Source organism: Tiliqua scincoides, chromosome 1 (assembly GCF_035046505.1).
Source record: "Tiliqua scincoides isolate rTilSci1 chromosome 1, rTilSci1.hap2, whole genome shotgun sequence".
Lineage (NCBI taxonomy): Eukaryota > Metazoa > Chordata > Lepidosauria > Squamata > Scincidae > Tiliqua > Tiliqua scincoides.
This window is the reverse complement of record NC_089821.1, coordinates 84,834,967-84,862,143: the sequence shown is the minus strand read 5'-3', so window position 1 is coordinate 84,862,143 and position 27,177 is coordinate 84,834,967. Positions and strand designations below refer to the sequence as shown.

Here is a 27,177-nt window from a genome sequence, read left to right as displayed (position 1 = left end):
GATGGTTCAAATAATCACCCCACAGGATCCTCTTAGTTGTTGTAAAAGGTAATTAACAAGGAATGCAATTCTCCCAAAAAACAGTTTGAACTTTGCTATTGTAGTGGCCTGGTACATTCATTTTTCTACAAAAAATGAAGGATGGCATCTAGGTGACATCTACTGCTGTTGGTAGCTCTAGTTGGGATGCCACCCGGAGAGAATTAAAAATACACACTATTGAATAGCGAAGACCAAAAAAAGCTCAAAGGTTTTTTTTAATGTTTTTGTCCATAAAATAAGTAGTGTTTGGAACAGACACACTCACAGTAAGGGCAACGTTTATCTCCAATTTAGGAACACAGTAGTCCTTTTGTAAGCAGGCTTACGTATAGGGCACTAGCAGCTCATGACCTGTACTTCTAGCTGCACTGTATCAGAAGTCTACAGCAAGGAGAGCAAACATGACTTCTTCGTATCTCTATGATCTAGGCCTCTAGGGAGGTCAGAGAAAGTATTAACACCCAGATTTCAATCAATTTAAGGAAGATACAGCATGAGTAGCTGGCACACACACTGTTGCAAATTTATCATTCTTTCTAACATGTCGAGGGCACTTTTGGTTAACCATGGGTTATATATCCTGAGTCACTGTCTTGTTCGCTATTGCTACAGCCACTATCATATTTGATTGTATCAGCAAAATGACAGAAAGATTTGCATAAAGCAAATCCAGACTAATAATACAAGCCTGAACCCTTCAGCAGTAATAAAGACGAGATACGGCATCAACAAGGTACAATTTCTTCTCTTGAATATGACATAAATAAATCAAATACAGACCACAAGCGCAGTTCAGTGTCATATCTGCATTGAACATAAGCATAGTAGGCTAGAAATCAAATGTTGTTCAGTAACCTCAGATATAACTGAACAACATCTCTGACTATGGAAGGTGCAATCTGAAATAGCAGAAGTTGACACTATATGCCTGAGGTGTCAAACATAAGACCTGTGGGTTGGATGTGGTCCCTGGAAGCCCTTTATCTGTCTCTTAGTCTCTAACAGCACCACCATCAGCTCAGCTGCTCTCAGCCACTGAGTTATGCTGATATCACTGCTGAAAGGACAATCCACATGATAATTTTGCTTTCCCATATCTTGAAAATATGATCAAAATTGGTGAATTTTCTTTTCTGCCACTTGCACCAAGCAAATCCTTGAGAAAAAAGTGCTTATTTCTGCTCATGACCTGTTTTAATGACACCACTTCCTGCTTAATGAAATCACCTTTGGCACTCAGGAGCCATCATGAATGCTACTTGGCCCATTGTATGAAACAAGTTTGATACCCCTGCTATATGCTTTCAGTCAGCAAACGCTTATTTAACAGAATGTAGTGAGATTTCCAATATATGAAGAACACTTTAGAAATATTAAAGTTAAGCTACTTTAATATTTGAAAGTTTTGTTCAACATCCATGCTCCCTATGGATCTAATCTTTTATGTCACACAGTCATCTGATTTCAAGAGTTCAAGTGGCGATATTAACATAAATAGCATAGAATAGAACTGTGTAGCATAGGACAGGATTGTAGTAACCCAATTTTACCTGGGTTGCTAATAATATAAAGGAGCAGTGGGCAATTATGGGCAGAGCAACTGCCAAAACAGCAACACTTCTATAGGCATTTTGCAAACTCATTTCCCCTACAGTTGTGTATGATCCATCACATCCAAAAATAGTGACAAAGCTTTTACTACTAAATCCAGATATCTAAGAAACCACAAGCCTGTGGGAAAGAAGAAAACTGGAGATTAAGGAGTCTATATTCCTACCTTAAAATGACAGCTAGCAATTTTGAAAGGGTAAACCTGTCTCCACTGTTACTTGGAAACACTGCAGCTAGGATTAAGGTGAAAAGTCCTGTAGGGGAAAAAAATTTAAAAAAAAAAATAGGTGTCCCAACACACTCAACAATTTAAACAGTCCCACTGAAATGCATTGCTGGGAGGTGCACAGAGTAGACAGCTACTGCTAATTTGCTTTGGGTTTATAACTCAACAGTGCCCTGCTGGCAGACATACAAATCCTACAGACAAGAGATAGCACCCAATTAAAAGTTTTTCTTAACCCATTTTTGCTCGGCCCACAGATGAACACATATGGTCCCTGTTGCATTTATATAAGGTTGGGCAGAAATAAAGAAGCATTTAAGAAAGAGCTTTCTTCTCCCCATAAAATATAGGTCCTGATAGCATTGATGGTAGACAAGTCCTCACATTCCTTGCTATTTAACATCTACATGAAACCGCTGGGAGAGGTCATCCGGGGGTTTGGAGGGAGGTGCCATCAATATGCCGATGACACCCAGCTCTATCTCTCCTTTCCTCCAGACTCTAGGGTGGCAGTTGAAGGCCTGGAGCGCTGTCTGGAGGCAGTGAGGATCTGGATGGGGGCTAACAAGCTGAAATTAAATCCGGATAAGACAGAGGCTCTCCTGGTTCGGAAATCCTCGATGCAGGTTCTGGATTATCGGCTTGCGCTGAATGGGGTTGCACTCCCCCTGAAGGAGCAGGTCCACAGCTTGGGGGTCCACCTGGACTCGTAGCTGCTCCTGGATTCCCAGGTGGCGGCTGTGGCTAGGGGGGCCTTCGCTCAGCTTCGGCTAGTGCACCAGCTGCGGCCGTACTTGGATCGTGCAGACCTGGCCACGGTGATCCATGCCACGGTGACATCGAGGTTAGATTATTGTAACGTGCTCTGTGTGGGGCTGCCCTTGAAGACGGTTCGGAAACTGCAACTAGTGCAGAATGCGGCGGCCCGTGTGGTTATTGGAGGTAGGCAGTTTGACTCTGTCAGTCCGCTTCTCCAGTGGCTACATTGGCAACCCATTTGTTTCCGGGCCCAATTCAAGGTGCTGGTTTTGACCTTTAAAGCCCTATACTGCTCTGGGCCAGGGTATCTTAGAGATAGCCTACTCCCATACAATCCGGCTCGTCCTCTTAGGTCATCAGAGAAGGACTTTTTACAAGTGCCACCGCCTAGGGAGGTACATGGGGCGGCAGCTAGAAATAGGGCCTTCTCAGTAGTGGCACCAACGCTATGGAATTCCCTTCCCCTTGACTTAAGAATGGCTCCCTCTCTTGAGACTTTTCGGCAAAGCCTGAAGACCCTTCTGTTTAAACAAGCCTTCTGAGTTCTCGGCCTTTTTAACATCTTTTCAACATCATTTAATTTTTTACAGGCCTGATTCTTTTATGACCTGCTGCTCTATGCTCTTTTTACCTTTTTACTACTTGTTATCTGACTACTGTTTTTATGATATGTGTTAATATGCTTTTATCTGTTTTTAAATTATGTTGTTAATCTGTTTTTAATTATGTTGTTTAATCTGTTTTTAACCTGTTGTAAGCCGCCTTGAGTCCATTTGGGGAGAAAGGCGGGGTAAAAATAAAGTTATTATTATTATTATTATTATTATTATTATTATTATTATTATTCCGGAATAATGAGACATCATGCAAGTAGGAAACATGCCTGGAACACCTGATCACATTTGCTGGGTAGAAGAGAGCACCATACTCTCTGCCTAAATGATCTGAAAACAGACCATTTTCAGCTCCTGATTGGAAACTTTGGGTACAATCAACTAGAATCACCCAGTCTGATCAGGGAAGAATATGTGCTAAGGGTCAATGCATGAAGCCAGGATCCAGTCGTGGTCCGCCTTATATGGTACAATCTATTATCATTACAAATAATTTCTTAAGGTAGACTTATGCTGCTGTCTGATGCATAGTTATTCAACTCCAGGAGACTATTCAGTTTTGCTAAATTCAAGACTAGCTTCTGAGCAAACATATTTAAGATTCCTGGTATTTTTAAATAAATGTTATAATAAATGCTACAAAGGACAAAGAAGGCTGATAACTGAAGAATTATGAGCCTTGAATGCATGTCACTGTTCCACCCTTTCACCGTTTTTTTCTTTTCTATCTTGGGGTCTAAAACGTATTAGCAGCCCAATTCTATCCATGAGAAATGTTATTGGAAAATGCTGTGAGGGTAACAGCTGTAGCAGAGGAAGTGGCCAGGCTCCCAGCGCCCCCCCCCCAATTGCCCTGTACACATGACCCATGATCTACTCAGCAACTGCCTGGTGATGTGGCTGAGCTGTGCAGCCATGTTGAGCAGGCTGGATCGAGGCTGGGCAGGTGGGGGAGGAGGCTGTGGAGAAGGGTCATGTCAGCCAGGGCCAGATCCTTGCAGCCCTGACATGGCAGCAGCAGTTTATGCAGCAAGAGGCATGGGGTATCCAGGAGCTGGGTGCAGCAGTGGGAGCTGTGGCTTTGGCACAGGTGGAAGCCAGCTGGCTCCCAGCTGGCCTTGCAATGGTAGTATCTCTGGCTTCAGAGTTGGGTGCTGAGCAGGGGCACAGAGCTCTACAGTGATGCCTTGCCTGTGGGGCTGGGGAACGCTGCCTGTGGCTACACGCCTATAGCCAGGGTTGTGGTGGTCGATACCTTGCCATGTGTTTCTTACCTCTATCCTTTCTCCTGCATTCCCTATGAATCCCATGTGCAGCTTCATTGTGGCATGATGGTGGCAACCCATGAATCTGGGGTGGTAGCATGGGCATGCCTCTAACATGACAACTCAGACATTATGGCCATTGCATTCTGTGGGACTCACTTGCAGGCATGTATGTATGGGGTTGCAGACTATGTAGGTGGCCTGGTGATGTTGTCAGTGCCATTCTGGGCATGTTAACTTGGACAGATGTCCAACTGGCTTTGATGGTGCTGATGCCCAGGATGGGCTGCGTGGGATTGCAGCCTGTCAATGTAACCTTGCTTCTGCTCAAGGGTAAGGCCCACTGGGCTCAATGGCGCTTACTTTCAGGTAGGTATGCATAGGACTGCAGCCTGTGGCAGGTGCTCTTGAAGCACCTTCTTGGGGATTGGCTCCATAGCACACTACGGGGCTTGCTTATGTGTAGGCAGGCATGAAATTGTGCTGCATATGACTGCTGCACTTAGTTCACTGCACATACACAGCTTCATTGCTAATCATGCTCAGCTTGGTTGCCAGATGGTCACTGTGCATGGACAGTCAGTTGCTAGCAATACTTGGCTGCTAAACAGTCACTGTGCATGCGTGGCTCAGTTGCTATGCCAGCTGTGCATTTTTTTCCTATATCTCTTGCTTCTCTTATCTCTGCCCTGTTTTCATGCGCTGGCAGGCTCTGCCTTGTGCTTTCCCTTGCACAGCACAGACAGCCTATGATTTGGCTTAAGCTGCACCAGTGTCCCTACAGCATTTGTGCAAGAGTTAAGATCGGGCTGTAAAAAAGAAATATACTTGCAAGCATCACTGCACAAGGCCCCTCTAGTAATATCAACCATAGGAAAAGACAGTTTTAAATCAGTATGTTTTAAATCATGTGCAGTACAATCCTATCAAGCACTGGAACAGGCAGGCCAGGAGGCTGCATCCAGTGCAAGATAGAGGCCCAAAGTAGCTCAGCTGGAGATAAGGGGAAACTCTTCCCCTTACCCCCAAGTAAGCCACCGCAGCCTCAATGGGTCTCCTCAGACCTGCTCCACCTCTGGAGGTGACATAAGTTTGAGGTGGCATAAGCTCTGCGCTGCTCGAGAATGGGAGCTAGGATCCAGCATATCTGCCAGGTCCAAGCCCCGCTTCATGCTCCTTGCCTGCCTACCTCTGGATCCATCTTCCCCCCGCCCTGGAACGCCTCCCTCCCATCCTCCTCAGAGCCTTGCATCGACCAAGCTCAGCCGACGCAAGGCTCCCCTGTGAAGTTGGCACAGAGTCTGGATTCAGCCTCCATGGGCCACTGCATGTGCCTGCGCTGGCCCAGCTGACTCCCAAGGAGGTGTAAACCTTATGTGCCTTATGGTACATTTGCAACCCTTTTGTGCCAACGCATTGCACCCTTATGCGTTTTTGTACAAAGTATTTTCATATTTGAGCAACATTTCTTTCAGAAAGATTTTTTTAACAGCAAATCACACATATATAAATAAAGGCGTGCGGCACTTAACAACTGTTTGCTTAACAACAGACCACATATATGACGGTGGTCAAAGCACAATAAAGATGCTCTTAATGAGGTAATTGCATCTCCCATAGCCTGCAGTAGAGTGTCTGTTTACACAACAGAGAGGCTCTTAAATGCAAAGAAGAGGCAATCTATCTCCAGCAGCCTGTACAACCAGCTAGTGTCTGTTTACACAACAGAGGCAATAGACTGGACTGAATGTTCACTTAATGACCTAATCGTGTAACAGGGATAGAAGAACATATCCCCGTCATTAAGTGGCGCACACCTGTACCACTGAAAAAACTTCAGTTTGAGCTAGTAATACAATATAGCATTCTTTTAATTATTTATCAGAGCCTGGACCAGAAGACAATGCACATATATCACTTTCTTTCCTACTACTAGTGAACTGGCAGTTAAAAGCATGAAGTGACTTTAGTAAAAAGTAGTGTGTGAGGCAAAATCAGATGATATTAAAGATCTATGATGACTCATTCTTCATGCACTCATCATGTAAACTGTGAAACTGCTTGCCATATTATATTGGGTCTTTAAATTCAAAGTAATATACTTTTCTCAAACATGTATTTAATGAAGTAATTTTAACAACAAATTCTAGGTATGTTGACCGTCTCAGAATACATGTTTCATTTCTTACCAGAGGTTGAAGACAGAATATTAACTATGGCTACTTGGGTGTCTGATAGTGCCGCTTGATAAGAGAAGTTTGCCAAGAACCACTAGGAAATTAAATAATAAATGTTAGTATAAAATCCTGTGCCTCCTTTTCATTCTTGCAATTTTTAATCTTCATTCTGTGCTTTAAAAAGGGGGAAACCAATAAACTCTGGATTAATACCTAAAATTTATCCAAGCTACAATATTAGGAATCAAAGTAGCCATGTTTTCAATTTACATTAAATATATTAAAATAATAATAATTTGGTTAACAATTGTGTTTTGTAACTATTAAAATAATCATGTCTTGGATAGCAACAGATTTTTCATATACATTCAGATCAGACAGTCATTTGAGGTTGCTTCCCAAAACACCATTAACAATACAATCTTAAAAACAAATATAATACAAAATGTCAACATACTGTCTCTAAACCACAAAAAGTTAGTCATACTTAAATCCTATTAGTTGCAATTGGACTTACTATGAATCTTATGCATGATTACCCAGAAGTAGGTCTCACTCTCAAATGATCTGACTCTCAGGAAAGTGTGCACAGAATTGTAGGTGGGTAGCCCAATCCTATGGTTGATGAGCGCTGCACCAGTGCTGGGTGCTGTAAAAGTGTCATAAAGTGCCATAAAGTACTTTCTGACACCTAGAGAGTAAGTGGTCCTGGCAGGAAAGCCTGCGCTGTCCCATGGGTACTGCATCTCCTCTGATGGTCGCGGGGGCAGGTAAGTGCTGCGCTGGAGGGAACGAGAAATGGAGGCAGGGATGGGGTGGTTCAGGCCTGGGAGGGGGTGAGGATGGCAGAGGAGGCTTCCACTGTATCCTAACCCCCTTTCCAGCCCTGAAATCCTACATGGGTCTACTCAGTTCCATGCCAGCAATTTAACTGATGCAGATCTGGGTAGCCCCACTGAGCAAGCTGGGGCTCAGCATGGTGTAAGAGAACAAATGTTCCTTTACACCGAGGAGACTTCCAGCCAGCTCAGTTTTAGCACTGGATATAGCGTGGACCCAGCTGTCCCTCTGTGCTGCTTTGAATACGATTGGGCTATTATTCATTAACTTTTTGTATTGATTAAATGCAATTGTGGGCTTGGGACAGTATGACTTAATAATATGGCTAATATATTTCCTCAGTAGTCTGAAATAAATAATAGATTATTATTTAAACGGGGTAGTATAGTGGAATTACTGGAAAGTTGACATCTCTAGAACTAGAAAAAAACGTAACCACATGCTATTGGTGGATGCTACGGGAGAAAGGACCCAGTCCTCTAGTTCCTCTCTGGAAGCTGCTAGTTGCATTCACATCAACACAAGATTACTGGATACAATTGCATGAGAATAGTTCAGTGATTGCAACTTATTATGTCTGCAAGTATACATCCTAGTCCTAAACGCAATTAAGATACAAGTATATTAATTAGATGCACACCCCAATAATGTCCAACGTATTCCTAATGTGAAAGCTAATGCTACAAGACCCCCAAAATCGCCACAAATGAGGGTTATATTCAAGTAATATAATCAAATAAATGAAGTTCTATTTGCACAAGGAGGCAATAATTTTTCCACTGTTTCTCCTCCTTCAGTTCACTTTTCCACCTGAAAATCTTAATTGTAGGAGGTCTTCCACAGCAGGTTACCAAATAGAACAGAGGCTGCATAGGAAGGGGCAATGCTAAAAACTGTGCAAACCCTCTTGTGCAAACACAACTGCTTTTCATCATGAAAGATGAAGTTCAGATACATCTCCCTATGTTTGATCAACTGTCAGTCTTTAGGGAATTTTCAACTCTGACAATTTGATTACTATTTGTACAATGCTGTGCTAGTGGGGAGATGGAGAATGAACATTTCAAGTGTTTTATGTTACAAAAGATAAATTGCTTCTTAAATTGTGGCAATAGTTTAACACTGTTATAGCTTCAAGATTTAATCGGCCTAGTGAAGATAAATTTTCGTCAATGTGGGTAAATGTAATGGATGGAGCTGAGAGTTAAGAGCATACAAGTGTATTTTTTAGATATTCTTTTTGTTCTGATGAACTACTGTAAGGGAAATAGAAATATTACAGATTATCCTTCCATCTAATAGCATTTGTTAATTAAAATTGAATTTTTTTTCCCCTAATCGTCCTTCAGTGTTAAAAAGGCAACAGCAGTGAGGTCTGGGTAATGTGCACATTTAATTCCCATCAATTAGTCAATATAAAGAAGACTACTAATAGATTATTAATTTGTGAACAGTCCTAAAGATTATCCCCTCCTCTAATGATCTAAGCATCAACACCCCAAAATGATCTATTCTGCTTTTAAAGAACTTTTTTTCACAAAGTAGGGTTAAAATGTAGACTACAAGGTAAAAATTAATCTCAGTATCATATATTTCAAAAAATATGTAAAAAATAGTGACATACCAGAAAACAAAAGAAAAAGCTGATTTTGGCTACTTGAGATGCAGTAAGTTTCCCTACAGCTTTTAATATTGAATCCTGCTCCTTAACTGTAGGGTAAGACATACGAGACAGTTTTGCTTCCAGCGCATGGCTTGATGGAAGTTGTCGAATCTCCATAATATTACTGAACCTTACACGAGGCTTTTTGGGAGCTTTAAGGAAAGAAAGAAAGAAAGTGGCTCAGTCACTATACATATTTACACTGGAAAGAAAAATAACCTCCAAGGTAAAAGCCCAGACTTCCATTGCTCAAACACTTTAGAACATCTAACTCAACAACTATGTACAAATAGAATTACTAGAGTGCAAGAGTTTCTAAGTGTAATAGAAGGGTACACATCTGGTGCAAAAGAAAAGCCAAAACTAAAACTTGCAGTGTTTCTTCATCTATTGAACTCAATAGGTATACTAAAGAAATGGACCATTCTTGTTCAATTTAGCAAAGCTGCTTCTCCCATCTAAGACAACATACTTTAAGAATTTGGAACTCAGAAAAATTATTAAAGTAGCTCAACACTTTTGTAGGAAAGGATGAATTAATTTATGAATGGCTATTACGCCATCTTGTGATTAAGCCAACAGGAAGCTTATAAGCCATGTAAATTATCATTACCATAAACCAGAAGTATTCAATAGTATTCACAGTATATGAATAGTATTCATAAACAGGAAGCTTATAAGCCATGTAAATTACCATTACCATAAACGAGAAAGTATTCAATCTGTGTGTCGGGGCTCCCTAGGGAGGCATAGCTAGCCTCCAGGGGCGTCGTGAGGCATCTTGGGGAGAGAGGTGGCCAGAGCTGCTCAGCACAGCTGCACATGCTGCCTCCCTACTTGCTGCTTTTCTGTGGCTGTGAATAAGGGGTGGGTGGGGCACTGTGAGGTGGAGAGAGCATGTGAAACATGGTTGGGGGAGGTGGGAGAGAAGGCTGGCTGGGCAGCAGCAGAGGTGCCGCATCTCATCAACACAGGGCGCGATCCTGGCAGGCTTCAAACTGGGAAGGAGAGAGCCCAGCCTGCTCTTAGTGGGGTGGTGGTGGTGTCCAAACACCCCAGCTTGCATTCTTCCGTCTTGCATAGGGGGAATAGGGGTGGCATCTGCATGTTTGGGTGTATGTGTGTGAGCATGCCCCCATCTACTTTCGGGGTGAGTTGTAATCTTCCTCGGTGTGACTGCAATCCAACCACACTTTCCTGGGAGTAAGCCCCATTGACTCAAATGGGACTTACTTCTGAGTAGACCTATATAGGCTTGGGGTCTGTCAGCTTAACCAAGGATCTTCACCTTTCTCTTTTTCCTCCCACTTCAAAAAAGAAAAAAAAAGTCACTCTTGCTCAGTCAAGCTTTGTCTCCAAAAATTGATTAAAAAATAAAAATACCCATTCCTTTTCAGCCATCCCTTTTTCTTCCTGCCTCCTTTTCGGGCGGGGGGGGTACTACCCATGTTGGCTTGCCATGTCTTCCCATAAGACAAAAGGCACAATCCTAACCAGGTCTACTCAGAAGTAATTCCTAATGTGTTCAATGGGACTTACTCCCAGGAAAGTGAAGTTAGGATTGCAGCCGAACAGTCTCTGGGTCTCAGTTTCACGTCAGTTTGCAATTAGCAGATACAAAACAAAGTCTTCCCCTCTCCCAGCAAATTCATCTCTTCTCTCCCCCACCCTTTCCAAAACTCTCCAGGTGTGCTGCTAACAAACTCAGGGCACAATCCTAACTAGGTCTACTCAGAAGTAAGTCCTATTTTGTTCAATGGGGCTTACTCTCAGGTAAGTGTGGTTAGGATTGCAGCCTCAGAGTGCTGGCAACTCTGCTTGACTTCTCTTGTTTTTTGTTTCTAGTGTATAATTATAACACCTTCATCCCCATTTTGGGGATAACTGAGGTGAGCTGATGTAATGGGGAGCTGTGGCCAATGGCCACAAGGATCAGGGGAACCGCAAGCTGGAAAAGTTTGAGAACCATTGCCATAAACTGTTCCCGTAAGATATGATATTTTAGTCCTGGGTGGTTGTTTCCTAGCAAAATGGGACTACATAAACAGAGCTCCTGGGCTTCAAGTACACACTATACTATTCAGCTTTCATGCTTCAATCAGGTAAATATTAGCTGTGAATGTGAAGGATCTATACTGCAAATGTGCTATGGGACTTTGTAGTAGCAGTAAAACCTCTGGCAGCAACTAACGGAATTTAATCACGACATGAAATGTTCACAGAAAAAGTGTGAGACATCTTCCAATAAATAAGAGATCAAAATGGATAAGAAAATCTATATCATGTTTACATGCAAAGAGATCAAAGTACAGTTCCTTAGAAACATTATATGTTTTTGGACAACTTATCTATACAGGCATGACTGCTTAACAACCTTCCACTTAACAACAGACTGCATATAATGACAGTGCTTAAAGCACAACAAAGAGGCTCTTAAAGAGGCAGTCAGGTCTCCTGTAGCCTGCAGCAGAGTGTCTGTTTATACAACAAAGAGGCTCTTAATGCAATGTAGAGGCCCTTTGTCTCTAGTAGCCTGTGCAGCCAGCTAGGGTCTGACAGGGAATGTTCACAACAAAGGCACTAGACTGGCTGTTATGCTTGCATAACAATGGGGATTGGAGAACATATTCCTGTTATTAAGTGGTGCACACCTGTATTTAGACTTTATGAACAAGTGACTGATGAGTACCTTGTTGAGACAGGGAAACACTAAAATATTTACTCACTTTTCTCATTATCACTGTTAGTGCTGCTACTTTTTTCACTTGGCAAATCATGAACCTTGAGAGGTACATACAAGGGTTCACTCTGAAATGTAGCATTAGAAAGTTCCAGTTATGATTCACAATTGCAACAGAAAAAAAGTCTACTCAGCTTGTAACAGAAAGCCAAATACTGGTAGCAAATGTTATGCTATATAAAGGACCTGAAGTGCACTTATAACACTTCTTTGCCCTTAAGTTCATGTATTTGTTTATATTCTATTACACATTTCACATTCATACATAAGCTAGGCAGGGCTGGCCTTAGGAAGTGTGGGGCCAAATTTGGCAGGGTCCTTGTGGGCCCCACACATTTATTTTGCAGAGGGGGCACTGTTTCACCCTCCTGCTACATATCCCCCCCCCACTCACTGCAATGAGTGGTGGCAAATTGGGCCAGACGCAGCACCAGGTGCCAGCGCAGCACCCGGATGTAGGACGGTAGTGACACATTGATGTTGTCGCATCACCGCCAACTGCTTCCAGAATGACTCAATTTGGGGTCAATTGGAAGCAGGGGTGGACGGACTCAACTTGGGGTCAATTGGCAGCAGGGGTGGGTGGGAAGTTCCGGTGAAAGCTCTGTTTGCTCTCTGACCTCTGCATGGAGGCTTACCTCCGTGCCAGATGCGCTCTCTGCTGTAGCAAAGGGCCACTCCAAGCATGGGGCCTGATTGGGCCAAATTGGTCCAATCAGGCTAAAGCTGACCCTGTAGCTAGGATCCAACAAACTGTGAAGTAGTCATCACATAGTACAGGGACTTTTCAGGCTCTACCTCCTTACAGCAATACCCAGGGCGCCTAGCCAAATATCACTCATGAAAATCAGGGTACTCTCTGGTTCTGCACCTAAAACAGCACTAGGTAGTCACTTGGAAACAAAAATTGGAAAGTGGCAATATTTGCTCAGAAGCACTTCATGTATGCACTCTTTGCCAGACTGTAAAATAGAGGAAAACACACAACAAAAAGAAAAAGAAAAAATAGACAATAAATCTGAACATGGCACTGATTTTCAACAGCTAAATATTGATCTTTGCTATTTGAGAAGAGAGATAAGAAGTAATTCTCAGATGAAAACCTTATTCACTTCTATTGGCTTTAAAACAAATTTACTTTGAAAAGATCTATTCGAAATATCAGCCTTGCAGAGTCAACTGTTAGACTCTAAGAGATGGAACTTGGACACAGCAACCACAAGGCAAGGTCAGAACCCCAGCAGATATTGGGCCCACCTGTACTTCCAATTTATTTATTTAGCTATGTAAACCACTTTGTGAACTTTGTGTTAAAATGTGTATATAAATATTATAAGAGGTTACAATTTCAGGTGTGGTAAGACAATGTAAGAATGCAACACAGATTTGATTCTACCTGGATGTTACATGTATGTTAAGTGCCTTCACTGCTAGTGATACTAAAACAGGATTTTTCATGCTGGAAAAAACAAAGCTGTCTCCATAAAAGCCTTTAAATTAGAAAATGGCATTTGAGGCCACCAATACATGTAACTATAATTGAACCATTATGCAAGTCAGAGACTGAAGTAATATTTGAACTGACTATATGCTCTTAATAGTTCCAAAGGCCAATCATAATAAACCCTTGTGAATAAGAAACATTTGTGCTCATATAATAGATCAATTTACTTCCACAATCCAGATCCTATTTAAACTACATTTGATATGCTTTGTTCAGTCCTCTCTGTGTATTTTCAGTATGAGCTAATTAAAAATGAGAGATAAATGAACAGAGGCTTTGTTACCAACAGAACACTACAACCAGGGCCTAGGAGAGGGGGATAAAGGGGGTAATTTGTACCTGGGCCCAGGGTCAAAATGGGGGCCCAGGAGACCAAGGAGGAGGCCCAGAAATTTCCTGAGATTTGACATTTTCCTATCTACTCAGACTTGTCTCCCGTACAGGATGCTGGGGACACTACCATGACTGGGGATGCTGGGGACACTACTGATGCCACAGGGTGGGTAGACCTGGGCTCCAAAGACTTTTCCAGCTGTCTCTACCCTCCACTCACCCTGCATTGCCCCTCCCTGCCTGCTCATCTGTCATCACCCTCCCCTGTTCTGATTCACCCCCTCCTTTGCAATGGGGCCCAAAAGAAACTTTGTACCCCCTAATAAAATTCCTCTCAGAGGCCCTGACTACAACCACCTAAAAATTGGATAACTTACCAAAGAACTATTTACAGAATTGTCTGTTGCACAAGCAGCAAAATAATTCTCAGCATCTGCAAACTAGAGATTTAACATTTAGAATTCAGCCAAGACATTACTAGTTACACACATATTATAAACTGAAAACTGCTTTTACTATAGGACACTGATCAGGAACAAGCTACCATCTGGAAAGATTTGGGACAGGAAGGCTGGAACATTAGCCAAGGAGGAACATACTCAACTGAATTTCTGTAGCAATATAAGAAAACTATTCCTTAAAAAATTCTGTCTTTTTAAAAATAGGCCAATAAGAACATATCAAGAGAGATAGAACAGAGCAAAGAAGGTAGACCAAATGTTCAGATACTGATTCCAGACACCAGATTAAGTTTTATACCATTTATTCTATTTCAAATTCCTCTGAAAAGCATTATGGCTGTAATTACTACTTCTGTTTATACAAGGATTCACACTGAAATGTTAGATTAATGAAAGCATTATTTCAGTCACTGAACATCTGGGAGATGAGCTGATGTTAACATATATGGACTTTTTAATCCAACGTACACTTTTAGTATAATTTGCAGAAGCCACAATGTTTATAAACATACTAAAACCAAAAGAAACTTACAAAAGCTGCATGTCTGCTACGAAAGCCACGTGTGCACTGTTGCCTCCATGGTTTCCAGACAACAAATCCAAAAAGGTAGAGAACAAACATGGACGTTTTTGCAAATGTACTGAAAAATGGTTTGTTGTATGTGGTAAATACATACTGCAAATCGAGGGGAGAAAAAGAAAAATTACCACCACTAATAAATGAAGGCACATCATATGACTAGCATAGTTTGGGAGCTTGGAACTGCAGTAACAGAAAAATACTTATCGTTGTAACTAGTAGATATCATATTCAAACAAAGCAGAGCTGCAACCCAAATAAGGTGAAGCTAGATTTACTCGAGAGGGAAAAGTATTAATAACAACCTATGAATACAAGGGTTTGTGACATAAGATTGTCCCCACAATTTAGTAAAAGTGACAAAACAGGAAAGGTTGATGTGCCCCAGAAAACAGGCAACAACATGTTCTGCTACAAGTTTCTGGATACTCTGGTAAGAAAGTCACTTTTACTTTCAACAGGTAACCGCAGAACTGAGAAGTATATTCCACACTAAGAAATGGTTTACGATACTACCATCGCCTGCTTATGTTTTAAGAAAACAAGAAAAGAACAGAATGCCGTCTTAAGATGTAAAGTAGGTCCCCCTTTACAATGGGCTCACAATGTAATCAAACCACTTTACAATGGATGCCCTGTGGCAAAACAAGGCTCACTATAGGCTAGGTCAGTGTTTCTCAATCAGTGGTATTTGGAATAGTGTCTGGTGGTACTTGTGGGACTCTTGAAGACAAGCCGCCCGGCAGGGAGATCAGGAACATGATACAACAGCAATAGGAGGCTCCAAAACATGCTTTTCTGAACTCAAAAAAGCCCTCCTGTCCACCCTGAGCCTCTTGCTAGTGACTGTCACGTTGCATCTGGCCTCCCAACCCAGAAGTAACTGGCGATGACTTCATCACCAGTTACTTCTGGTGGTACTTTGAATAGGTAGACCGTGTGAAGTGGTATGGTAGAGAACAAATGATGAGAAACACTGTACAAGGTTATTCACTGTGCAATGGGCTTATGATTGCTGTCAGCAGAACCTCATGAGTGATAGATGATAAACTTTATAAAGTCCATAGCCCAGGAAGTCCTAGGCCCAACATATAGAGACTAGCTGCTTCAACACAGTTTACTGAAACTTTAACTCAGTTTATTAATCCACTGAAAAGCATCTTGGCTATCTGTATATTGCATATGCTTTGTTTCAGATTACTATAGAAATCTCTAGGAATTACTATTTGTTCCCTTCTTCCTTCATAGGAATGCTGCCCTAAAACGCTTGATCCAAGTAAATTATGTAAACTATACCCAGGTTTTGCTGTTTAAAAAATATAATTTTAGATCCTAGGTGTTATGAAACAGAATTAGCAAGCTTAATTGTATTTCATTATGATTCATAGTCACATCAATTCTGCAAAGGCCTCAAGATAGAAATATAGCTAGTCAGGTACAAAAAGCTGCTTAACCTGCTAAATCCACCTGGTTCTAAAAAGCAAGAATTGCATTCATTCACAATAAGATCATCAACTGGCTCCTACAAAAGTGGAATGCTGCTACATTAGCAGCATTAGAACTCATCAGCACATAGCACAGTCCTATGTGCTGTTTACACTGATGCAAGTCCCACTGTGTATTATGTAGCTTACTGCCAAGTATAGGTGCACAGGATTGGAAGCACAGTATTACACAATGACACTTACCGAAGTGAGTTCAGAAGAAGCAACCCATATTATATCAACGAGAAGAAGAATGACAACACCAAGAGCCATTCGTCTACGCTGACTGGAAGAACTGCTCTGTGAGTTCATCCGATTCATGATAAAAACCCACACCATTTGTAACCGACTGCAAAATATCAATACAAAATTATTTTTTTTAAATGTTCAAATGGACTTAGAATTCCAGGAACAGAATGAGACAGAAATCCAAATAATAAACTGCTGTTAAATGCCAATTTGCATAATGTGAAAAGCAAATGGGAAGTCATTCATATTATTCCATTACAAAGTTTGCAAAAATGACCTAACTAAACATTTGCTAAACATGCATAAAATTCATGGTCAGTGTAAAGGTTTTGCCTATGGTGAGTTATAATACTACTGGGAATAGGTCCTGTTTCTAGAGATGGTGGAAGAGTGCTACTATGTCCTTGTAGGATTATTGGAATTATAATAAACTCTGAACTCCTGTGCTAATGCAATGGCTGATAACTGTTCTGTTAAAAATCCATTTCCAAACTATACTGATATAGCATAAAAGTAGCGAGAGGAAGATTGGTTAACCATCTGGTGAAATAATAGTTAAGTATGTTTGTAGGTTTTCATGGCAATCAGTAATCCAACAATCTAAATAGCTATTTAATATATAATTTGTTAGAACTGTTTCCTTCCACAGAACTGTAACAAAGATACAAGCTTGAACCAAATATGCTAAATTAAAACAGAAATAAGCAGTGAAATAACTGGCTGACTTCTTATCCATAATATAAACTACAGTGATACTTGTAAGGAACATTTCCTTTTCAGTCAACAGCACTTAGCATCTCACAAGAATACAAGACAAAGGTTGTTTACGTCACATGAAAGTCACTGAGTATTAGTCTGATAGTGCACAGGACTGCAAGTTAAACCAGTTTCTTTAGACAGGAAACAAAGTAATCTATGAGCAAAAGTAGACATGATGCAAGGGGATACATGTTGCATCACCAGAAAGCTCCTTCTTTCCCTAAACATAAATGGACTCATGGAGGATAGTCAGAGCAATGGAAGAGGGAAGGTATGAATGCTAAAAACAGACACACTCCACCATTTCACAGATCAAATTTTGAGGTCCCTCACAGGCTGCCTTTTAAAAAGTACAAAATTAAATTTAACTCCGATAGCATCTAATTTGGCCTTAGTTTGACATATGCCTGTGAGAGATTCAGAATTTGTTCAGAGTAATGGTTCAGTGTGTTGTGTTTTAAGCATTCATGCCTTCCCTCTATCACTGCTCCAACCATCCCCCATGACTCCATTTACATTTGGGGAAAGAAATAACCTTTTTGAGATGCTACATGTGTTCCCTTGCATCATCATGTGAACTGGACTTCCTTTACTTTTATCAGTATCACCATATTTAGATAAGGAAGTATAATAGGAAATAGCTATTTCACAGGACCGTTTTCATACCTGCTTAGTAACCTTTTAAAGTCAAAATAACAGCTGGATTCTGAACAAGCATCATGCCATCATGTTAAGATGTAAACTGTCTCCTGAAAAACAAGGAAATAAAAAAATAAAGAATTACACTGAAGGTTATGCCTTTTGAATGTTGTCACTGGGATTTAACATTTGTGCTTACATATGCCCTCCCTGTTTACAGTCAAGGCAATCAACTTTTAAGGTTCTGCATTAATTGAAGTTAGCAACATGTATAGGGGCTGGCAAGGTACAAGTCTAAGAAGGTAAATAACTCAAAACAAATAAGCCTGGTCATAAAACCAATAGCATGAAGCACTTCTGGATGGTAAGCACCTGATTTCAGGTCAGTATGTAGATTATAAAGTTTAACACCGGAATGCGCCAAGTTCTTAAACTTACTCTGGCTATGCAGCATGACACAGTACTATTAATGGGAAACTTTAAGGATCTGCACTGATGCATGTCAGCACTTCTATCAGGAAGAAAGTATGAAGTGGGTTTGGTACAAACACAACATGACAATGAGCAAAATAATCCTGGTACAGTAAAATTCCAATACTCTGGCACTTGATGGTTCAGCACTCCCCATAGCCTGGCACCAAAATATGCTGGGCCCTGTGAAGTTGCAGTTGCACTTGTCCGGCTACATAAATCACTCAGGGACAAACCAAGCAGCTTGACAGTAAAATAAATACAGTAAGTAGCAGCCTGAATGGGGAAATCCTGACTCAGTGCAGGCTACAGAAGTCACTCAGGGACAACCCGACCGGTTTGAACATAAAGTAAAGACAGTAAGTACTGAAGCAACCCCATTGCTATAGTGACAGAGATGGCAGAAAAATGTACTAGTAGTCAAGTAGACTTGGTAGTCTGGTAGATTTGAAGCTTGTAAATCAGAGCTAGCTACTTAGTTTTTTAAAAAAGAAACACAACTGAGAACACAATTTAAATTAGTTTAATTTACATTACATTTCCTAAATTAGTCTTAAAAACAAACAAGTGAACACATATACGTGAACCAGAATTCACAACATCTGCAGATTAAATCCACACAAAGACTGTTCAGCTTTGCATTTTCAGTAAAAGCCTCCCCCCCCCCAGCTTCCCTAAAAGCATCCCTAAGAGAGGTGCAAGGTGCTTGTTTCAGAAGAACTCTGAACCCTCCACGAGTGCAAGGAGGTTCAAGTGACACAGCAGTCTAGCGACAAAGCACCAAGGTAAACAGAAAATGAACAGGTTAGTTAATATCCTACCTCAGTTATTTTAATGAATTCTTTACTTAATAAATACATAAAACAATAAGTGAACATGGTTTACTAAGGAAAACTGTAGCATAACAACTGTAGCATAATACAGGTTTCCTCACCTTCCTGAACTTTGTTAGTGTCAAACAACCATATTCCCTGGAATGTGTTTTTTATCCACGTGTTTGGGCATTTTCTGTGTAAAAAAATGCAAGGAAAAAAATCAAATCCCAGCAACTTTGCTCATTAACAATGCTTTACAGTTTTGAAATTATGACCCTTCCATTAGTCTAGCCAATATTTCTTCATTTAAGCAAAGACACTATTCACTAAATCATCAACGTTTTTATTATACAAATGATTTAGACATGTGGAAGTATTTAATTATACATGTACATGTAAAAGTTAACAGCATGTGTACATCCTGTATACAATGGAATCCTGTATACAATGGATTTTGCTTGCCATTTCCACTACTGAACAGTTCAGCTACCTTTTCAAACAGTTTTTCCCTTTGGCAGGTGAAGCTTCTTTTGACCCCAAATCAAAAGCATAACAACTTTGTGCCAAGGTCTATGTACATGCCATTTTTATCTTCTTATGCATTTTCTTCCCTATCAACAGTCCTGCCACACATTATTTTTAAAAAAAATCAAAGTTTTTAAAAGCAAATCATTGGTTTCATTATGCAATAAATAGAGTTATTTGAAAACAGCGTTATTTACCTTACTCAGAAGTAAGCCCATCATGTTCAGTAAGACTTAGGCTGCAATCCTAACCATACTTTCCTAAGAGTAAGCCGCACTGAATAAAATAGAACTTACTTCTGAGTAGACCTGGTTAGGATTGTGCCCTAAGTCTATAAACCTGTCTTATTCACAGGAAACAACCTCTATGAGGTTGTAATATTAAAGCACAATGGAGGAAACAATTCTTTATTTTTATCATAAATTAGAAACCATTTTTTATGAATAACATATAAAACTGAGAGTGCAAGCCAGAGCACTGTTTGTGCACTCTTACAGCATGATTGCGATGATGCTGGAGTTGGCAAAGCCAGGGCACAAGCATGCGCTGGCTCACAGAGGCCTCACCCAACCTCCACACTGCTGAAGGTAAGGTTGCCCTGGTCAAGGGCGACCGGTGAGGGGGAAACTGAACTTCCTTGGGCAGGAGGAGAGCGAGCTTGCAGGTGGACCAGACCTGGGAAGGGATGGAACTGGCTTCTGGCACTTTGGTCAGACCCTAACCCCACTCCCAAGCAGCATAACATTATACCAGGCTGCTCGGATCTGTACCAGCGATATAGCTGGTGCAGATCCAAGTAGCCCCACTGATGGGGCTGAGGCTTTACTTGGGGTAAGGGGATAAATATCCCCTTACTCTGAGTTGTGTGGTAGCCAACTCCACTCCCTGTGCTGGAAATAGCATGAGCCAGCTGGCCTGCCTGTTGCAGCAAAGGATAGGATGTACTTGTATTTAAGCTTATTTGCAATTTCATACATATGTGTTCCAGGTCAGCCAATAGGGCCTTGTTGCAATTATACTTGTATTTAGAGGTGGGAGGAAATCGTTTTATTTTTTTCGCAATTTCAGCATTTTTAAAACGTAGAAGTGCAGAAAGTGGTGTTATATTCAAAAATTACATTATAATAGCTTTAAAAGTGTACTAGGTAGGTGATAGAGGTGCTATAGTGTCAGCAGATGATGTTGCAGTCATTACCATGCACCCTCCCCCATGTAATAAAAAATTAAAAGGTTTTATTTTTTGCAGATTTGGGGGTTTGGTTTTTTTCACAAAAATGAGAAGTGCAGAAAGCAGTGTTATGTGTTTTTATTTTGTTATCACCATTTTCTCCCATATCTGCATAAACTGCAGTTAAATAAAATACACTGTATCGAGATCTTAAAAGTATCAGACATCTGCAACACACATGATCATGAATCACTAGCAAAAAGCCTGTAAAGCCTGGCTAGTGAGGGAGTGTTCTTTGCCCAACCCTCATTCCCCAGCCTCTAATCCATCATTAAGGCCTTGAACTCAAGCAGAGTGATACCCAACTCCCTGTTCCTTCAAACCAGATATAATCTTTGAGCCCTGAGAAGGGTAAGAAATGCCTCTCCCAAATCAATATGCTGTACCTTCTTCTTCCAATAAGCCCAATTCTTGGGTTTCTTTTGATTCATCTGATTGTTTTGAGGAAAGAGCATAGGAATTGTACTGACATCTTATAATCCCTGAGCTTCCTCAAAAACATGCAGAAGAGCCATGCTTCCCTCACAATGTCCCTGTTGGTTTTGGCTGAGTCACTCAGTGGCAGGGGTGCTAGACAGGTTCTCTCTCTAGTGTAGAACAGTCTCCAAGTGCAGCTATTTACTTTTCCCAGAGGAATGAGTTGCAGCCACTCACTTACGGGTATATACAAGTGAAAGGTATATTCAAAGGTACAGTTGAGGTAGAGACTAAATGTGCTCTCATCCCCTGGGGACTTCAGTCAAGAAGAATCAAACCTGCTCTACTTATGTAGCTCCATTATCAACTCTGACTAGAGTGCAACAATGCTCAGAGAATGGGACAGAGTGCTAGAAACTTGCTTCTCCAGTTTTCCTTGAATGAGAAAAGAATATCATATGAATTTTAGACTAGAGAGAAACTGCAGGTGGTACAATTCCATGATAACAATGCAATTACTACAGAGCTGATAACAATCTCAACTGAGAAGCTATCCAACTAAACAGGATATGTGTTTTATTATTGACACCAAGGCGCACTTTCTAACACTATATGCACTTTGTCTCCATGCACATCACCTTCTGAGTCATCAGCAGCAAACATCAGGTGTTACTGCAGTACAAAGAACCTGATGCCTGCCAAGGGAACAGACAGCTGCTGATCAAGGATGATCTTGAACAACTGGCTGTAGTTTTAAGATTGAATCAAATAAGCATGGAAATTTTGAGCTCTATTCAGTGATAAATTCTCCATTAGACCAAAAATGCTTGCTTGAGCCTTTACATGCTAAACAACATTTTTAAAGGGCATGGAAACTTGTTCTTGAAGATCTACACCTGATTCACTGCACATGCATGGCAAGGAGCTTCTATTTTCCAATGTGGATTCATAGGGGAAAAGTTTCGAGTAAAAAATGCAAATCCTAATATATGTCTAGAACCACACAGGTCTTCTGTGTAACAACACTATTAGAATAGAGTGTCTCATTGGTTGAATTCCCATCACTGGAACTTCATAGGCCAAGTTTGAGAAGGAAAACAGAGGTGCTCAACATGTGTTCCAAGTTCATTGCCAGATTTAGTCCCTGGCATTCTTAACAGTCAATATCAGACTAGATACACAACAGGCTGAATCAGTACAAGTCAACTACATATTCTCAATCTGGATCAGTGTTCTGGTTAGCTAATGCCAGCTCCTCTGATGTACCAGGCAGAGATGTGAGTAGGAGGCAGAAACAAAGAAGGGAAACTGATTCTGTTATAGTTGTCTAAGATTTAACATGAGTCCTGGCTTCTACCATGACTACTTAAGCTTTCTGCATCTTGAAGCAAGTAAATAAGACACTAGACCCAATTCCACACAAATACCCCTTCCACTTGACAGATTACACTGGCACAAACATCCATTTATACTAGCAGTAGGGTTTGCCTGGGTTCTTCTAATTTTAAAGCATAAAATAGAAATTACTGGGGTACAAACTTGGGGCTCTGTTGACAATGTTCATTCAACACCATCATACATAACAACTGTTTCCAAACAGTGAGCCATGGCTCCCGGAGAGCCGCAGAATCCAGCTAGGGGTGCCTTGGAATCCTCGTAAAAAAACCCGCCAACCTATACAATGTATAGGTTTGTAGCACTAATGGGGAACTGTGGCCAATGGCCCAGTAGATCACAGGAGCTGCCAGTTGAAAAGTTTGGGAACCACTGATATACACTTACAGAGTTACAAAGGCAAAAACAAAGTCCTCCAAAAGAGTTTACAATCCAAATCAACTAATATGGAAAGCAGCATAATGGAAAAGGAACCCTGTTGGATGAGATCACAAAGTCCATTCAGACCACCATCTTGTATTCCACAGTGGCCAAACACCTGCATTCAGGAAGCCCACAAGCAGGGCCTGAAGTTAATCCCTCTCCTTCTGTTGCTTGCCTGGACTTACTATTCAGCTGCATCATGCACCAGAACATACAGGGTCCATTAACATATCTAATCCCCCTTTAAAAAAGAAAAGAAAAAAGGCAAGTATGTTAGCGGGCATCATTATATCATTAACAATATTACAGTTGTTAATTCCACATATAACAAGGGTGGCCAAAATGCAGCTCTAGGGCCACATGTGGCTCTTTGACATATGATGTGTAGCTTTCAGAAACATGTTGGCTGAGCTACTTTTTGCATCACAATTAATATAAAAGGCAAATAAGAAGTTTTCAGGTTTTATAATTAGTTACCAGATCTAAGCCAAGAGTCCACTGGATTAAAACATAAGTTTAAAGTTCATAATGAGTAAGTGTATTTAAGGACTGAAATGCTTCTTAAATATTGCAGCTCTAAACATCTGAAGTTCATTATATGTGGTTTTTCCAATGAAACAAGTTTGGCCATCCCTGACTTCTAGACTGTGTTATGTGGAGGGAGAGATAAGGGCAAGAAGGCCCCCTTCCTTGCAGGCTGTTATTAAAGAAGCAACAACGGGCATGGAGGCCATTGACCGCACACAGGCAGCAGGAAGCCAGGCTCCTTAATGCACTGAACAGGAGGAAAAGGCAGCGTCCTTCCCATGTTGGTGGCCAAAAAGGAAGTGCAGAAGGATTTAAAATAAATACACACAGAGACGCATCAGGCCTACTCACCCTGTGATGCTCAGGAGGTTGCAAAACAGCATCACTACTAACAGAGGGCCGGGGTGGTGTAGTGGTTAGGGCAGTGATTTTCAGCCTTTTTCAACTCACAGCACACTGACAAGGTACTAAAATTGTCAAGGCACACCATGCTGTTGGGGGGGGGGGCTCACATCCCCCCAATGGGCCTAATAATAAATGATCCCCAAACTCCTGCAGCACACCTGAAGACCATTCGCGGCACACCAGCGTGCCACTGCACAGTGGTTGCAAATGACTGGGTTAGGCAGTTGGACTTGGAAGATCCAGGTTCAGATCCCTCCTTAGCCTCGAAGCTTCCTGGGCGACCTTGCGCCAGTCACTCAGTCAGCTGCACCTACCTCACAGGGTTGTTGTGAGGATGAAAGGAAAGGAGGAACCATGTGCACCATTCTGAAGTCTTCTGAGGAAGGGTGGTATAAAATGTGGAAGTAAAACAACAAGAACAACCTGGTAGGCTTGGATAAGAACCACTTATTGAATAAGAGCCCATTGGAACGTCACACTGACTGACTCTCACAGCACACTCCTGGGCAGGTCTGTGTGGTGCAACTTACCTAGGAGTAAGCCCCATTGACTAGTATGAGGCTTACTTCTGAATATAGGCTTGTGCCCTAAGGCTGCAGTCCTATCCACTCTTACCTGGGAGTAAGCCCCATTGACTAGTATGGGGCTTACTTCGGAGTACACATGCATAGGCTTGTGCCCTAAGGCTGCAGTCCTGTCCACTCTTACCTGGGAGTAAGCCCCATTGACTAGTATGGGGCTTACTTCCGAGTAGACATGCATAGGCTTGGGCGCTGAGACCCACTGGGCACAGCTGGGCTTGCAGGGGAGAGAAGAGGGCGCCACTGCCACTGCCGCCGCCGCCGCCACCCCTCTCACCTCCTCGCTCCCCTTCCGTCCTCGCCCTCCGCCGCCTGCCTCCCGAGGAGCTCCGGGGCAGCCTGACAGCGACCGCCAAGCCCTCCGGAGGCTCGGACGCTCCGCCAGCCCTCAGCCCGCGCAGCCGCCGCGCGACACCCGCAGAAGCCAGGCGGGCAGGTACCTGCGTCGCGTCGCGTCGCGTCCCTTCTACCGCGCGCGCCCCCTGCCTCAAAGATGGTGGCGCGCTCGGCTGACAGGCTCAGCCACAGCTGACTCGGCTCCCGCAGTCCGTTGGCCTGGCCGCGCTGAATCGATGGCCGAACCGGCAACCCGCCCCGCTCCCTATCGACGCGCTCGGCGCTCCGCTCCCCGCCTCCCCCAGCGCCGCTTCTCTCGCGCACGCGCTTCCAGCCCCCGCGTGCCTGCAAGCTGCGTTTGTGGACGGAAAGGGGCGCGGCGACCGTCAGGAACGAGCCGCAGAAGTGAAGTCGCCTGGAATCTATGGGCTGAGGCGTGTCTCCAGACGCAGTCCTAGGCATGTCTGCTCGGAAGTAACTCCCATTATAGTCAATGGGGCTTACTTCCAAGTAAGTGTGGATGGCATGTCTACTCGGAAGTTAATCCATTATAGTCAATGGGGTCTACTCCCAAGTAAGTGTGGATAGAATTGCAGCCTTATGCACTAAGCTAGTCCTGGAAGTAAGGCTGCAGTTCTATCCATACTTTTCCTGGGAGTCAGTCTCATTGAACACAACAGGACTTCTGAGCAGACATACCTAAGATTGGGCTGTTTAGTCTGGTTGAACTCAATGAGGCTTAATTCGGAGTAGGCATGGATAGGATTGCTGTATATGCAGAGAGAAGTCAGAGCATATGCATATGTATATATACATAGAGCATATTGCTCTATATGCATAGGACTGTCAGCATGAAATACAGTAGTTGCAATTCTACTAAGGACTCGGGGTGTCCAGATGTCATAACTGCAAAAGAAAACAAGGTACCCCAAAATGTAGGACGTCCAAGAAAAATGTAGGACATGACAATATTAAAGCTAAAAATATTCATATATTGAATTGAAACCTTCCCGCTTTCCTCCCACTCCCCTTAAAGTTGTTTCCATGCAGTTGGCAAAGGGGGAGGGGAGAGACAAGCACACACTTTACTTGGCCAGGAGCAGAAAAAGGGTACTGTTTTTAAAGTGATTTATTAATCTTGTTTGACTGAAGAAAAGAGGCTGTATTTTTAAAGTGATGAATCTTGCTATTTGAAGGGAATACTTATCAGCCATTGATGAAGTGATTGCCAGCCCAATCCTATCCACACTTTCCTGGGAGTAAGCCCCATTGACTCTAATGGGACTTACTTCTGAGGAGGCATGCGTAGGATTGGGCTGTGCATCTCCTAGTATAGGAGACAAATAAACTTCCTAGCCAAACCCTTATCAGCTTTGATATATTTTCATGGTCTATTTTTGTTTTCCCCACCAGCTGCTGGAAAAATTTAATTTCATTAAATTAATAAAGGGTTCAATCCTATCCAAGGAGAATAGGAGAAATGACTAGTTGGACTGGGGTCCACAGGGGTGTGTGTGTGTAATGTTGGTCAGACTGGTTGTTCACAAAGTTCATTTGATAAAACAATTCTATTGGTATGCTTATAAAGTTTAAAAAAAGACCAGACAAAATCTACCTACTCCAGCATCCTGTCTCCAACAGTGATCAGCAGCTGATCATTTATAAAGCCTGTATATTGCTGTGTATTGATAATATATTTTTAAGATCTGCATTTAATTAATGATATGATTAATATAATTAATATTAATGAGTTAATATTTCTGGCCACTTCCTGTTTAATGATGTCACTTCCAACCCTCAGGAACATGATGGGGAGTCATGGCCAACAGCCATGGGGGGGGGGGGTGTCAAGGGAGCCACTGGCTGGAAAAGTTTGAGTACCACTGCTCTAAGGGCTCAATCCTATCCAATTTTCCAGTGCCCGTGCAGTCACAATGTAGACCCAAGGTAAGGGAACTAATGCTTCCTTACCTTGAGAAGGCTTCCATGATTGACCTTCCACTGCAGGATGCAACACATGACCCATTGGCATGGCAGCATCAGCACTGGAAATTTGGATAGGATTGGTTCCTAAGGGTCTGCAGTGCACCTCATGTATTATTGACAG

At 42.0% G+C, this 27,177-nt stretch overlaps 1 protein-coding gene across 5 annotated transcripts in view; it reads right to left on the bottom strand.

Moving 5' to 3' along the window:
* SLC35F5 (solute carrier family 35 member F5) overlaps window positions 1-25,292 on the bottom strand; it is a 42,163-nt gene extending 16,871 nt beyond the window's left edge. Inside the window, exons 1-11 of one of the 5 annotated variants that reach the window (XM_066611873.1) lie at window positions 25,175-25,292; window positions 23,406-23,461; window positions 19,352-19,425; window positions 17,974-18,056; window positions 16,504-16,648; window positions 14,768-14,911; window positions 14,152-14,214; window positions 11,924-12,005; window positions 9,159-9,349; window positions 6,707-6,788; window positions 1,820-1,907 (exon numbers count right to left, since the gene is read on the bottom strand). In XM_066611873.1, coding sequence (XP_066467970.1) covers window positions 1,820-1,907; window positions 6,707-6,788; window positions 9,159-9,349; window positions 11,924-12,005; window positions 14,152-14,214; window positions 14,768-14,911; window positions 16,504-16,638 — 785 coding nt within the window. In that variant the 5' untranslated portion in view covers window positions 16,639-16,648; window positions 17,974-18,056; window positions 19,352-19,425; window positions 23,406-23,461; window positions 25,175-25,292. Of the gene's footprint in view, window positions 1-1,819; window positions 1,908-6,706; window positions 6,789-9,158; window positions 9,350-11,923; window positions 12,006-14,151; window positions 14,215-14,767; window positions 14,912-16,503; window positions 16,649-17,973; window positions 18,057-19,351; window positions 19,426-23,405; window positions 23,462-25,011; window positions 25,141-25,174 lie in introns of those variants that run through there. The other 4 variants (XM_066611874.1, XM_066611878.1, XM_066611875.1 and 1 more) reach the window with 4 other exon arrangements.
* Window positions 25,293-27,177: the final 1,885 nt, after the last annotated feature.